General features: G+C 39.2%; 1 protein-coding gene across 1 annotated transcript; it reads right to left on the bottom strand.

Moving 5' to 3' along the window:
* Nucleotides 1-12,448: 12,448 nt before the first annotated feature.
* On the bottom strand, nt 12,449-14,522 carry LOC110805281 (cysteine-rich repeat secretory protein 38-like; the record flags this gene model as incomplete). The annotated part of the gene is made up of 3 exons (XM_022010876.2): nt 14,037-14,522; nt 13,783-13,884; nt 12,449-12,751 (listed from the first exon to the last, which is right to left on the bottom strand). Coding segments are annotated over exons 1-3 (891 nt in total), but the record flags the coding sequence as incomplete, so codon positions are not given.
* Between the last annotated feature and the right edge of the window lie 911 nt (nt 14,523-15,433).

Genomic DNA, 15,433 nt, shown 5'->3' with positions numbered 1-15,433 from the left:
GAAATTCCTTCCCAGATGTTTTTATCTTTTCTTCGTATAATGATTTTATCTTTTTTTTTTTTCTTTTTTTAATTAGTTGAGTTAGTAGAGCAAATCTCAGCCATTAAATATAATAGAAGGCCAAGATCTTATCAACTCTATTTTGTAGAGTTTTCCTCCAACTCCAGAGGATCCAGACGCTGTTTTAATTGTTTTACATAGACGCGTTGAATGTGCTAACACCGTAAATCTCAGGGTATGACCTCCTATCAATAATCATAGTTGTTAAAATCGGTTAACAAAGTTAAGAAAGTGTTAGAGAGAGAAAGTGAGAGAGCGCCCCCGCTCGCCGGATTTCACCTGCCAGACGACGCAATACCGGTTCAGCAAGACATCAACTCACCCACCAACACCCCAACCGCCTCTAGCCTGACATATCAAATCGAAATCATTTTGGTTACCTTTTTTCACTATGTATAAGTATTTGTATCTTTAATGACAACCTAATAACGAGATCTGTGCCTCGTTCTCGGCCGCTATGATATTCCGATAGGTGGCCAAGGACTCCGTGCTCGGGTTGCTACTTTCTAGCTCTTAGCTTGACTACCGGCCTCTACCGAGAAGCTCTCTCTCGCTTCAGGTTGAAGCTGTGAGGAAAGCCCTTGTTGGAGTAGGAGGAATATGGTGCAAGATCGAATCTCTTCAATTGAAGATTTCGGCTTGATTCCTTGTCGATGGCCCGAGGTAGAGCACTCAATGGGTTTAGTGAAGGAAATAATGTCCTTGGTCCAAGTATGCATTCAATATTAAGTCTAATAAATGCGGTTCAGTATTAATTAACAAGTTAATAATTCAGTGAGATCAAGTGAGCTGAATGCCTAGCTAGAGGCCGCTTCAGTCCAAGTGGAATTAATGATATTAATCCACAGCTTACTCTTGACTGAACCCGTAGGGTCACACAAATAGTACGTAAACGGATCAAGTATTTAATGGCATTAAATACTCCATCTATGGATATTCGGAATCGACGGATCTTGGTTTCAGTGGGAGCTGAGATCGTCACAGGCAAGAAATGAATATTCCGGAAACGATGATATTGCCGGAAACGGAAATATGGATCGTATCGGAAATATAAATATTATCCAAGTCGTAGATGTTGCCGGAAACGGAAACATGGTACGTATCGGAAAATATTATCGGAAATGGAAATATTGCCGGAATCGGAAATATTGCCGGAAACGGAAATATTGTCAGAATCGGAAATATTATCGGAATCGGAAAATAATTCCGGAAACGGAAATATTAAATATTTGTTCGAAACGGAAATTGATTCCGGAATCGGAAATATTAAATATTGTTCGTATCGGAAATGAATTCCGGAATCGGGAATTTAATCGGAAGCATATCGTACGAATTAGCATCGGACGAGGCCCGCTAGACGAAGGCCCAGCACGAAGCCAGGCCCAGCACGAAGCCAGGCCATCGCCCAGCGAGCCAACACGCACCATCGCGTGCCAAGCCTCGACCAGGCCCAGCGCAAGGCCAGGCCCAGCCAAGGCCTGGGGCGCGCGCGCGAGAGCACAGCAGCAGTGGGCCGAGCGCTGTGCGCCTAGCGTGGGCTGCAAGGCTTGCGCGGGTGTACGGTGCTCGTGCAATGCTTGTGCGGGAATCCTAAAGCAATCGGGATTCGAAATATGATTAAATCCTAAAACTATTAGATAATGATTATTTAATTAGAGTCCTAGTAGGGTTATAATTAAATAAATTAGTATCCTAATAGGATTCCAAATCCTTTTCCATAACTCTATAAATAGGTGCCTAGGGTCACATATTTACATAGATTATTCAAGTATTCAAAGTGAGTTTTTGAGAGCAAAATTCAGTCATACATTTGCCTATAAAGTGCCGAAAATAATAGTACCTTAAGGGCGATTCTAGTTGGTCAATCTTAAGGCGGATCCGGACGTGCTGTGGACTATCTACGGAGGGACGACACTTGGAGTCCTAAAGACTTGTTCTTGTTCGGTTCGGGCGCAGCTAGGGAAGGCACGCAACAAAGTGTATGCATCTAAACTATGCTAAATGATTATGTGTAAATAATATGTTTTCCTGGCTTTATGGTTTTTCCGCATGATTTATGAATTGTCATATGTATCATAACCTAACAGTGGTATCACGAGCCCCTTATTATTTTCATAATCTAAATTGCATGAACATGGTTAAATATTACAAATTTGCAAGAATTAAAAGGGGTGATTAATTTTCGTAATTGTTAATTAATTGCAAATTGCGTTTATTTAATTATACGTACGCAGTTTTTCGGCAGTTTCTTCGTTACTCATCCAAATCGAGTGATTTTTGTGTCAATTCCGCATGTAAAAGGCATTCTAAAATTTTGACAAAAATAGTTTTTTTCTGCCGAACCCTGAATTCTCAAATTTGAAGCCTAACTATGACTTTTCGAAGGTTTTAGTTTTTCGAATGCAAAATTTCGTAAATTTAAGATGTTAAATTAAATATTTGCGATTCTTGTTGATAAATCTTGAAATTTTGATTGACCTACTGTATATGTTTAACAAATTTGAATGCCTAGCCTTGTTAATTATGCAATCTAATTTGTAATTATGATTAATTTGTTGAAAATTAGAATAATTTAGAATTATTTTGATTTTCATAATTAATTATAATTTAATTAGATACCTATGATTAAAAACCACCATAAAAATTGTAAATTTATGATAAATTTTAAATTTTTATGACCTAGACTTGAATCCATGTTAATCGGAAATCAATTGAATAATAAATTTTCGATTTTTCGCCCTAAAATTATGAAATTAATATTATTTATTAATTTGTCATTAATATTAAATATAAATTTTTTAAATTTTATGCGATTCGTTCATATAACTTGCACGCACAAAGCAATGGACGCTACGTGTTACCCTTAAGGGGTGTTGTATAGTGCGGGCATGTGACGACGAGCAAGGGAGCTCGTCGCCCATGCGGCACGAATGCAATGAGCAAGGCCATGGTGCACGAGCACAAGGCAGCAGCCCTGCCTTGTGTCGTGGGCTATGAGCAATGGACGAATGGGCGAGGGCGAATGCAAGGCACAGCAGTCGCGTGTGGGCAGCAAGCGAGCTGCGCCACAACGCGCACTGCCTCGCGCAAGCGCGCGGAGCCTCGCACGCAGCGAGCGCAAGCTCGCGTGCCACGAGTGCTACGCCCAGCGTCGATGCCTCGCGCAGCGAGCGCTGGCTCGCACAAAGCGAGGGCTGGCAAGCGCGCGCAGCGAGCGCTGGCTCGCATAAAGCGAGCGCTGGCGAGCGAACGCAGCGAGCGATGGCTCGCGTGCATCGAGCGCTGGCGCGCGCGGAGCGAGCACCAGCTCGCGTGGTGCCTTGCGAAGGATAGCAGCAGCAGTGATGCGACGCAGCGCATGGGCTGCGCGCACATGGCCAGCGATGGCTGTGTGCGTGTGGCCCATGGGCGTACGTTGCGTAGGGTGTTTGCGTTGCGATTAGATCGTTTTGAAATTTTAATTTGAAATTTTCAGTTTACGTAATTTTAATTAATTTTAAAATTAATAATTTAAATTATTTTCTTGGATTTTAATTTTGAATATTGTAATTATAATAAATTTTATTTATTCTAATTATTTTACTAAAATTAAAATCATGAATTAATTTAAATACGACTGAAATTAAATTAAACCTTTTGGATTCAATTATAAATTTATATGAGATTTAAATTTTAATTAAATTTGTATGTTTCCGGTTAGACAAGAAATACATTTTTATGTTTAAAATTAGTAAAGCATATGAATTTATTGGTTTAAGTGGGAGCCCTTTTAGTCATAAACTCTTGATTAGGTCTACAAATCCTTAAGGTTAAAACAACTTGATTAGAATTAATAAGGACTGAATAATTGGTAGATTATTGGTGCCCTTGATTAATTGCTGCAAATGTTTACGTGATGCATAATGTGTTTTACTAACCAGCTATGTGGGTCATTCATGATAATGAATGGGTGAATGGTATATATTGTATATGTACTGTTTTGCAGGTTATGAAGTGACTAGTATGGCCCAAATAGGATAGAAAATATGGTCTGCGTACCATTAATTTGAATGTAATTGGTCTAAAGTACCAAAGTTGTTTTTCAATTCAAATATGGTCTGCGTACCATCAAATAGTTGTAATTAGTTTTAATTATAGCTTATCCTATTTGAAGAAAATGGTGCCTCCCACGGAGATTTTCAAGACGGACTTTGAAGTTAAAGTTTCAAGATGAAGTCGGGCCATACTAGATCACATTTATCTTATGCATGTTTTAAGTTATTTATTGCTTTTAAATATGTCTTAAATGCATGAGATCAAAAGCTTGATTATGTTGCATGATTAAGGATTTTAGTTCACTTAAAATCTAACCAACATAGTAAGAGCCTTAAGTTCCAAACTTAAAAATTGAGTTAAAAGGTGCCATTCCAAAATATACACTTGCTTGGATATCCTTTACATCAATCTAGTAATAGTTTTCGCTCAGCGAGGTGTTACTTATTGGTCCTAAAGGGGCAAGGTACACAAATAATTGTGAGTACATGTTAGTTTTGGTGAAACTCAACGATATAAGTAAGGAGTCCTTTTATGTCGTGGCAAAATCGATAGGTTTACCTAATAAGTTCTTAGACGTACCTATCAACCAAGAATAGTTTCTAGACTATTAGCAAAAGGCTTTTGCTTACCTAAGATGTTTTAGGATTAAGTCGACAAACTGTGCTTAGTTCTTCAATGATTTTAGGATCTTGGAATCATTTTATTCACACCTGCCGGAACACATAACTTGAATAAAATGCTTGATAAACATTGAATTATGCATGTATGCTAGAATTTAAGTTTATCAAGAGAAACTGTGAATGGTTATTTATTTGTTTATTCTTTTCAATTGTAGTTTTAATATGGCAAACAACAATTCATTCAACATTCGATCAATTCTCGAAAAGGAGAAGTTGAACGGGAAAAACTTCCTTGACTGGCAAAGGAACTTGCAAATAGTTCTTATGCAGGAAGAAAAGGAGTATGTCCTAGAAGAGGCGATGCCCGAAGCCGCAGGCGACGGGGTCACTCAGGCAGCCCTCAATCGTTGGATTGATGCCAACAAGGATGTGAAATGTCTAATGCTCGCCACCATGAGTGCGGATCTGCAGAAAACGTTCATCAACTCAGATGCTTTCACAATCATCAGTGAGTTGAAGAACATGTTCCAAGATCTGGCTCGAGTCAAAAGATTCGAGACTCATAGGCAAATTCTTGAGACCAAGCTTAAGAAAGGCGAGCCCGTAAGTCCACATGTTCTCAAAATGATTGGACTCATTGAGAATATGAGTCGGCTGGATCAGCAATTTTCTCAGGAAATGGCTATAGACACCATCCTCCATTCTCTTCATAGCGGGTATGATCAGTTCAAACTGAACTACAGTATGAATAGTCTGGAAAAAACGCTCACTGAGCTTCACGGTATGCTGAAGACCGCTGAAAAGACGCTCAAAAGTGATAAGCAGGATGTGCTTATGGTGCGTGGGGGCAAGTTCAAGAAATCTGGAAAGAAGAGGAATGCTAAGAAAGGTGGCAACAAGGCCAGCCCAACTAAGCAAACTGGCGCCAAATCTGTAAAGAGGAAGGTTAGTCAACCCACTTCTGAATCCGAATGCTTCTACTGCAAGAAGAAGGGGCATTGGAAGAGAGATTGCTTGAAGCTAAAGGAAGATCAGAAGAACGGAACAGTCGTTCCATCTTCAGGTATTTTCGTTATAGACTGTATACTTGCTAATTCAACTTCTTGGGTATTAGATACAGGTTGTGGCTCACACTTATGTTCCAATCCACAGGGACTAAGAAGAAGTAGAAAGTTAAGCAAGGGTGAAGTCGACCTACGAGTGGGAAATGGAGCACGGATTGCTGCATTAGCTGTAGGAACTTACTATTTGTCGTTGCCCTCCGGGCTAGTTTTGGAACTGGAAGAATGTTTCCATGTTCCAAGTCTTACTAAAAACATCATTTCAGTTTCTTGCTTAGATGCTAAGGGATTTTCCTTTTTAATAAAAGACAATAGTTGTTCGTTTTATTTTAAAGAGATGTTTTATGGATCTGCTAGATTAGTCAATGGACTTTATTTATTAGATCACGACAAACAAGTATATAACATAAATACCAAAAAGGCCAAAAAGGATGATTCAGATCTCACCTATCTGTGGCATTGTCGATTAGGCCATATAAACTTGAAACGCTTAGAAAGACTTCAAAGGGAAGGAATTCTAGAACCATTTGACTTAGAGGATTATGGTAAATGCGAATCATGTTTACTTGGCAAAATGACAAAGCAACCTTTCTCTAAAGTTGGAGAAAGAGCAAATGAACTATTGGGTTTAATCCATACAGATGTATGTGGACCAATGAGTACAAATGCTAGAGGTGGTTTCAGCTAATTTATCACTTTCACTGATGACTTCAGTAGATATGGTTATGTCTACCTAATGAAGCATAAGTCTGAATCCTTTGACAAATTCAAGGAATTTCAGAGTGAAGTAGAGAATCAATTAGGCAAGAAGATTAAGGCACTGCGGTCTGATAGAGGCGGTGAATATCTGAGCTATGAATTTGATGACCATCTGAAAGAATGTGGAATTCTATCAGAATTGACTCCTCCAGGAACACCACAATGGAACGGTGTGTCGGAACGGAGGAACAGAACCTTGCTAGACATGGTCAGGTCAATGATGGGTCAGGCCAAACTTCCATTAGAATTTTGGGGACATGCACTAAATACAGCTGCACTCACTATAAATAGAGCTCCGTCTAAAGCTGTCGAAAAGACTCCATATGAGTTATGGTTTGGAAAGCCTCCAAATGTGTATTTTCTTAAGATTTGGGGATGCGAAGTATACGTCAAACGATTAATTTCAGACAAACTTCATCCAAAATCTGAAAAATGTATCCTTGTGGGCTATCCAAAGGAAACAAAGGGGTATTACTTCTACAATACATCTGAGAACAAGGTGTTTGTTGCTCGAGATGGTGTCTTTTTGGAGAAAGATCACATTTCCAAAATGACAAGTGGGAGAAAAGTAGACCTCGAAGAAATTCGAGTCGAACAACAAACTCTAGAGAATGCTCAAGATGACATTCAGGATGAAACTCAGAGATCTTTAGTAGAATCTGGTGAGAATCATGGTCAATCTAGAAATGTTACCCCGCGTAGATCGCAAAGATATAGATCTCAACCGGAAAGGTACTTAGGTATTTTGACGAACGAGAGCTATGACGTTCTATTACTTGAAAGTGATGAACCTGCGACTTACAAGCAAGCTATGACGAGCCCTAGCTCCAAGCAATGGCAAGAAGCCATGCAATCTGAATTAGACTCCATGTCTGAAAACCAAGTATGGGATTTGGTCGATTTGCCAGATGGCTACCAAGCCATTGGAAGCAAATGGGTTTTCAAACTGAAAAAAGACAAGGATGGGAAACTTGAAGTTTTCAAAGCTAGATTGGTTGCAAAAGGTTACAGGCAAGTCCACGGTGTGGATTACGATGAAACCTTTTCACCAGTTGCAATGCTAAAGTCTATTCGGATAATGTTAGCAATCGCTGCATATTACGATTACGAAATATGGCAGATGGATGTCAAAACTTCTTTCTTAAACGGCGTTTTAACAAAAACTGTGTTTATGACACAGCCTGAAGGTTTTGAGGATCCAAAGAATGCTAAAAAGGTATGCAAGCTAAAGAAGTCAATCTACGGATTGAAGCAGGCATCCAGGAGCTAGAATATACGTTTTGATGAAGCAGTCAGTGACTTTGGTTTCATTAAGAACGCAGACGAATCTTGTGTATACAAGAAGGTCAGTGGGAGCAAAATTGCTTTCCTAGTATTATATGTCGACGACATATTACTTATCGGAAATGACATTCCTATGTTGAACTCTGTCAAGATTTGGCTTGGGAAATGTTTTTCGATGAAAGATCTAGGAGAAGCACAGTACATATTGGGCATCAAGATTTACAGAGATAGATCTAAAAGGATGATTGGACTTAGTCAAAGCACTTATATCAATAAGGTGCTTGATAGGTTCAAGATGGCGGACTCCAAGCGAGGCTACCTACCCATGTCTCATGGAATGACTCTAAGCAAGAATCAGTGCCCAAAAACACTTGATGAGCGTAGACGAATGAATGGGATTCCATATGCATCATTGATTGGTTCAATAATGTATGCTATGATATGTACACGCCCGGATGTTGCGTATGCACTCAGTGCTACGAGCAGATACCAGTCAGACCCAGGAGAGGCGCAGTGGACTGCTGCCAAGAATATTCTGAAGTACCTGAAAAGGCACAAAGATGACTTCCTGGTCTATGGTGGAGATGATGAATTAATTGTTAAAGGCTATACGGACGCAAGTTTCCAAACCGACAAAGATGATTTCAGATCACAGTCTGGGTTTGTCTTCTGCCTCAACGGAGGAGCAGTAAGCTGGAAAAGTGCTAAGCAAAGCACCATTGCGGATTCTACAACTGAAGCGGAGTACATTGCTGCACATGAAGCAGCAAAGGAAGCTATATGGCTAAGGAAGTTCATAGGTGAACTTGGTGTAGTCCCCTCCATTAAAGGACCAATAGCCCTGTATTGTGATAATAACGAAGCTATTGCACAGGCGAAGGAGCCTAGACACCACCAGAGAGTCAAGCATGTACTTCGTAGATTTCACCTTCTACGAGAGTTCGTTGAAAGAAAAGAAGTCGAGATAAGCAAAATTGGAACTGATGATAACATATCATATCCATTGACTAAACCTCTGCCGCAGGCGAAGCACAACTCGCACACTGCAGCTATGGGAATCAAGCATATTGGAGAATGGCTTTGATGACCCTGTTTAATGTTTTAAAGTTTTAGAGTTTAAATCTTTGTAAAACATTATTGGTCAATCATTCACAATAAATGAAAAGAATTCATTTTTCCATTTAATTTGTGGTTTATTAAATGATGAGTCCCTTCAATTTGACGATATATTCAAGATAGACTGTCAGGACCAGTCCTGTGACTAAGAAATGTTTATCAAGTGAACTTGAATGTCAAAGGTTGAAAATGGTCCCTAGTCGGAGTTTTTTATAAAATTGGACGCATAGAAAACGTTAGACGACTAGAATGCAAGATGACTAGTAGTTCTGTTTCTTGAACTATGTGGACATGGCAATGTCATAATCATTTGCATAGATACTTACTTTGGGAAGACTAGTATCGGACAAGACCTATGAAACTTTACTGTAAGAGATGAAAATCTGTCATAAGTAAATTTCATTAAAATTATTAGACACTAAATCCTCAATACCTGAGTGATTGGAGATTACTTGTTTGAGAACTGGTTGCTTTGACGTTGACCAACCGTCGCATCGTAAAAGGAGGCTATAAAGGCAACGCTCAGGTAATCACCTATCAAACGAAGTCTAATCTCAAGATCGCAAGATTGGGATTGTCCTCCCATAAATCGGGATGAGATGCTTAAAAGTTGTACAAGGCCACTCGGAGAGCTAGAAACTGTGAAATGCATGGCCGTGCTCGGATGAATCATAGGCTATGATTATCTGTTTATTTGATCAGTTGAACTCTGAAACCGAGGAACACCTCTGGACATAATAAGGATGACAACTCTTACCTTATGTTCAAGAGCAAGCATCGAGCGACAAAGGAATTAGGAAATGCACACTTGTCCCTAAGGACAAGTGGGAGACTGAAGGAAATAATGCCCTTGGTCCAATTATGCATTCAATGTTAAGTCTAATAAATGCGGTTCAGTATTAATTAACAAGTTAATAATTCAGTGAGATCAAGTGAGCTGAATGCCTAGCTAGGGGCCGCTTCAGTTCAAGTGGAATTAATGATATTAATCCACAGCTTACTCTTGACTGAACCCGTAGGGTCACATAAATAGTACGTAAACGGATCAAGTATTTAATGGCATTAAATACTCCATCTATGGATATTCGGAATCGACGGATCTTGGTTTCAGTGGGAGCTGAGATCGTCACAGGCAAGAAATGAATACTCCGGAAACGATGATATTGCCGGAAACGGAAATATGGATCGTATCGGAAATATAAATATTATCCAAGTCGTAGATGTTGCCGGAAACGGAAACATGGTATGTATCGGAAAATATTATCGGAAATGGAGATATTGCCGGAATCGGAAATATTGCCGGAAACGGAAATATTGTCAGAATCGGAAATATTATCGGAATCGGAAAATAATTTCGGAAACGGAAATATTAAATATTTGTTCGAAACGGAAATTGATTCCGGAATCGGAAATATTAAATATTGTTCGTATCGGAAATGAATTCCGGAATCGGGAATTTAATCGGAAGCGTATCGTACGAATTAGCATCGGACGAGGCCCGCTAGACGAAGGCCCAGCACGAAGCCAGGCCATCGCCCAGCGAGCCAACACGCACCATCGCGTGCCAAGCCTCGACCAGGCCCAGCGCAAGGCCAGGCCCAGCCAAGGCCTGGGGCGCGCGCGCGAGAGCACAGCAGCAGTGGGCCGAGCGCTGTGCGCCTAGCGTGGGCCGCAAGGCTTGCGCGGGTGTACGGTGCTTGTGCAATGCTTGTGCGGGAATCCTAAAGCAATCGGGATTCGAAATATGATTAAATCCTAAAACTATTAGATAATGATTATTTAATTAGAGTCCTAGTAGGGTTATAATTAAATAAATTAGTATCCTAATAGGATTCCAAATCCTTTTCCATAACTCTATAAATAGGTGCCTAGGGTCACATATTTACATAGATTATTCAAGTATTCAGAGTGAGTTTTTGAGAGCATGCATCTAAACTATGCTAAATGATTATGTGTAAATAATATGTTTTCCTGGCTTTATGGTTTTTCCGCATGATTTATGAATTGTCATATGTATCATAACCTAACATTTAGGGTGGCCCCCACCCTTTCACAAAGAAGCACCCCGGTACGATTCATTTCCATGGTGCACCCGAAGCCAAGGAAAGAGTTGGTATCAACAGGGAATATCCCTGCAATCACAGGTAAGCTAAGCTGTAGTCTGTCGACCAGGTCGCCGTGAGTAGGATTCCAGTCATAACATAATTGACAAATCCAAGACGTACTCCTAGTCACTAAGTAGTGCTATTAAGTCCTCTGGGGGACTGGACTCCATCAAGGGGGTCATTGCCTCTCTTTTCTGGATAAGGGGGTCCCGTAAACCTAGCTCGAAAATTTACCCGAATAGAAACTCCAACTTTGGAATGCTTATATTAATTCAAGACAACTGCTTTCAGATCTATAAAAACTTCTTCTTTTTTCTTTCGGTTTGGGTTCATTGATAGCAGAAGCCTTACTCTCTCTATAGCGGCGCTAGCGCTTTACTAATAGAAAAAAAAGGGGCCTGAAGCAGCTAAGTCGATCTTACTCGCTTATCCCGACCCGTAGGCTTCTCCAACACTCCCCGACAACACCCGATAGCAGCCTTCGTCTCAGTGGGTTTGCTAGTAGCCAGTTTCATAGGGGCTGGCTTGGGGGGTTAATTAGGAAAACCCAAGACCGAGGACAAGAAATCTACCAGAAGACTTTGCTGTCTGATCAATCATACTGATAGCTTCAATAGTTCACTGAATTCTATTTTTCGGGTTTGGTCAGGAGGGACAAAAGAGAGATCCTTTCCATAAGTCAAAAGCGGATACCGTCCCCCACCAAAGATAGCACCTGCTTAAGTCAGAGGGTCTTCGTTTGAGCTTCGATAGAAGCAATCATTCGGGGAACCTCTCCTTGTGATCGTGATGAGGTAGATGCGTGTTTATGGAATTATTATAGCAGGTCATCATCCGAAAGTGTAAATCCCTTATCTCTCGTCTAGAACCAGCGTGCTCCAGAATCATGATCGATCTGGGTTTCAACAGCTGTATTGAGGTATATTGCGAAAGATTGGCCCCAAATTAGTAAACCTAAAGTTTTTTTTATCATGATGTATGAATTCGCTAAAGCGAAGATTTTGGGGTTGACGGGTCAAAAATTCCGTCAAAAAAGTCTTTTGCAACAGGGCTAACAATCAAACAAAGACGGGAACAACCGTCACAAATGTCTTTTACGACGGGTTAACTACGAGATTTTTCATTAATGACGACTCCTTTTATGACGGATTCGCGACAGCAAATCCCGTCGTTAATCAACGATTATTGACCTTTAGCGACGTGATTTCTCGTCGTTAATGGTACAATTTCTTGGTAGTGTTTCCTAAATGATCTTTAAGCTTACTATTTGCACGGTAATAATAATGTTTTGGTAAACATGTGATGGTGGGGTAACAAATGGGAAAATGAGTGGCTATAAATTATATATCGAACAATGTGAGTGGATGAAAATTAATATTAAAATATTGTGAGTGGGTAAGTTATGGTGGGCCAAATGTGAGTAAAATAGAGCGTAAAGAACTTTCAGAAACGAACTAAAACAAAAAACGTAAAGAACTTTCAAAAACATACTAAAACGAAAAGTGTAAAGTACTTTTAAGAGTGGATCGGGTAGTAACAGTCTAATTTGTTTACCTGATGGAGGAGGAGGCGGAGACGAAGCAGACAACGGTGGAGGAGATGGTGGAGTAGGCATGTTATTGTTATAAAACAGCTGATTAATTTCATATCTTGCATTGCAACTCGGTCCATTAACTCGTGCTCCCATCCTATTAGCGCAGCAACTCGGAAGCTATGATGCACGGAAACGACAAATTTTGAGAGCCAGCCGTTTCAGAAACGTTTCGAAACGCCGAAACGCAGAAACGCGTTTCGAAACGGATAAAAAACCTTTCATTTTCTTTATAAACGTTTCGCATTTCTGAAGTCTATAAATACGCATGGGAAACGTATTTTGGAGAATTAAGAGACGTTTTTCTTATTAAAAACCCTTAATTTCCTAGGTTATCTGTTTTCCTCTTATTGCAAGTGTAATGAAGCAGGAAAGGGGAGGTGAAGAAACCATTAAAATGGTAGTTAGATCTCTGTAAAAAAAGAAAAAGGAGAAGAAGGAAGTGCAGTACGAAAAGAAAGGGGGTGTGGGTCAGTGGGTGGACCCTATTTGCAAGTTGTAACAACTGGAAAGGTGGACAAAACTAATTCTTTTTATAAAAAAAAAAAAAAAAAATCTGATTTACATTTTTAATTTTTAATAATTGTTCGTTTGTGACCATTTACTCCATATTTCACTATTTATCTCCTGCTGAACAAAGTATTTTGTACTTTCTCATTTGTATTTTACATTTTAGCTTATTTTAGAATCACATTTCTTTTTGTTTAAAGAAGAAGATCTTATTTTTAAAGATGGTCAAGTTTTATGCTAAAAAAATAAAGAAATATTAAAAATTGTATATTTTAAACCGTTTCCCCGTTTCCTAACATGTGAGAATTTCCCGTTTCCACGTTTCCGCGTTTTCCCGTATCCGTTTCCGTTTCACGCAATGGCGGATCTTTGTTAGGGGTGGGGTGGGCCTGGCCCCCCGGTCGGAAAATTTTATAGTGTATTTTTAGTTACGGCCCCCCTAAAATTTGTGTATAATTGTATAATTACATAGTATGTTGCTTAATTTTTTATTACCGGCCCACCTCGTGAAGTTGTTCAAGATCCGCCCTACTTTCACGTTTCCGTGCAACTTAGCTCGGAAGCATATTAATAAAATTCCCAAGACAATTAAAGCAATCTCGAAATGACAAATCTGGTGAGCACTGAGCAAGTGCATAAACGTTCCCAAAACTGCTATAACTATCATTTCCAATTGCAAACTTAAGTTGAGAATCACCAGACGCAGCTTCATTTTGAACCCTGTTCAATAATGTTCCCAATACCTAAAAAAGATTAACGTTAATAAGATATAGCCATAACATATTCAATATATGAAGCACATGAGTATATTTAAGAATATGTAAAATAACATATTTCTTTCCATGCAGGAGAATACTCCCACATATGCAAAGTGAAGACTATTATCTAACAATACCTGGTTAAACTGATTCACATCATTATTAGTAACATAACTTGGGTTAACAAAAGGAAATGCAGGTTGTTCTTCACTGATTCCCAATAATGTTCGATTTGCATAACGTAGCATACAATTATCGTACCACCCAAAAGCTTCCTTTTGTGTTGGGCATAACCGTGGAAGCATAATTATTGAGTCGTTGAGGCATCTATAGCATTCTTGGAACGTCACATCACCTCCACATAACGCGATCCCATTAACTCGGTTAGGTTCTTCACCAATTGAGAAATTATAGAAGTGGGTGTTGATTTGGGTGTTGGATGATATTGAAGAGAAGAAGGTGTTGAGATTAGCTTGGTAAGGGCTGTTGCTTGTATAGTTACCGTAACTGTCTATGCATGAATATGATACGTAACTTGATTGGCAAATTGCTATGGAAATGAAGTGAAATTGAACAAAAATGTAAAAATAATGACTAAAATAATGACCTTTAGGCATTCCCATATTTGTAAGTGTCCGTCTTTTTTCTTTGTCACCTGCAAAAGTTTTAAGACTTATACTTAATTTGGAGGGATGACATGCATGTTCATATATACAAGCCGAAATGGTGGAATAAACACATTACATTTTATTAGTAAAACTTTGCATGTCAATAGAAGTTTCTCTATGCAGTACGTATATAGTAGTTAAACGATGTTGTACAAAGTATGCAAAAGACAGTTAAACGATGTTGTACAAAGTATGCAAAAGACGCAAGGAAATGTGTAAAAGTCAAAAGAAAGAGAGTGTGGAATAGTCATCTGGTCAAACTTTGAGTAATATATATACTTCCTCCGTTCATAAATACTCGCAACGTTTGTCACTTTCACGCATGCCAATGCAATATTTAGATCGCCAGTATCTTAAGAAAAACATAGTTACGTACTCTGTATAATTTTGTTAGATTTATCACAATAATGCATACTTTTATTATAGCACCATTTTACAGCTTTTACCAATAATATCTTAGCCTAATGGTTAAAATTGAATGCCTTTTCATGTAAGAAGAATTGCTTGGTCCAACATCGAAAAAAAAACGTGGTAGATATATACACAAACTCGGTTGAGGAGAACATGAGGAAGGGGATGGGGAAGGCTCCTCTTAGATAACGAGAAGCCAAATTTGGGAAGAGTTCATTACTTCATCTGCTGATTTGTGCAGCTTCAATGGCACACCTAAATATACAGGTATTGATAAATTCATCAAAATATACTTTTAAGTCACTATCTAGTTACATATTACATTGATCAAATTCCAGTCAAGCAACATTTATGTTATGTTACTCATTGTGCAATCTCATGAAATGCAAGGGATCTGGAGAATGCTGTGGGATTAGCTTGTAGAACCATAGATGATGATTCAACATCAGGCATTA

Source organism: Spinacia oleracea, chromosome 6 (genome assembly GCF_020520425.1).
Source record: "Spinacia oleracea cultivar Varoflay chromosome 6, BTI_SOV_V1, whole genome shotgun sequence".
NCBI classification, from domain to species: Eukaryota; Viridiplantae; Streptophyta; class Magnoliopsida; order Caryophyllales; family Amaranthaceae; genus Spinacia; species Spinacia oleracea.
The sequence above is the reverse complement of the archived record's forward strand: the minus strand, read 5'-3'. Positions and strand labels throughout refer to the sequence as shown.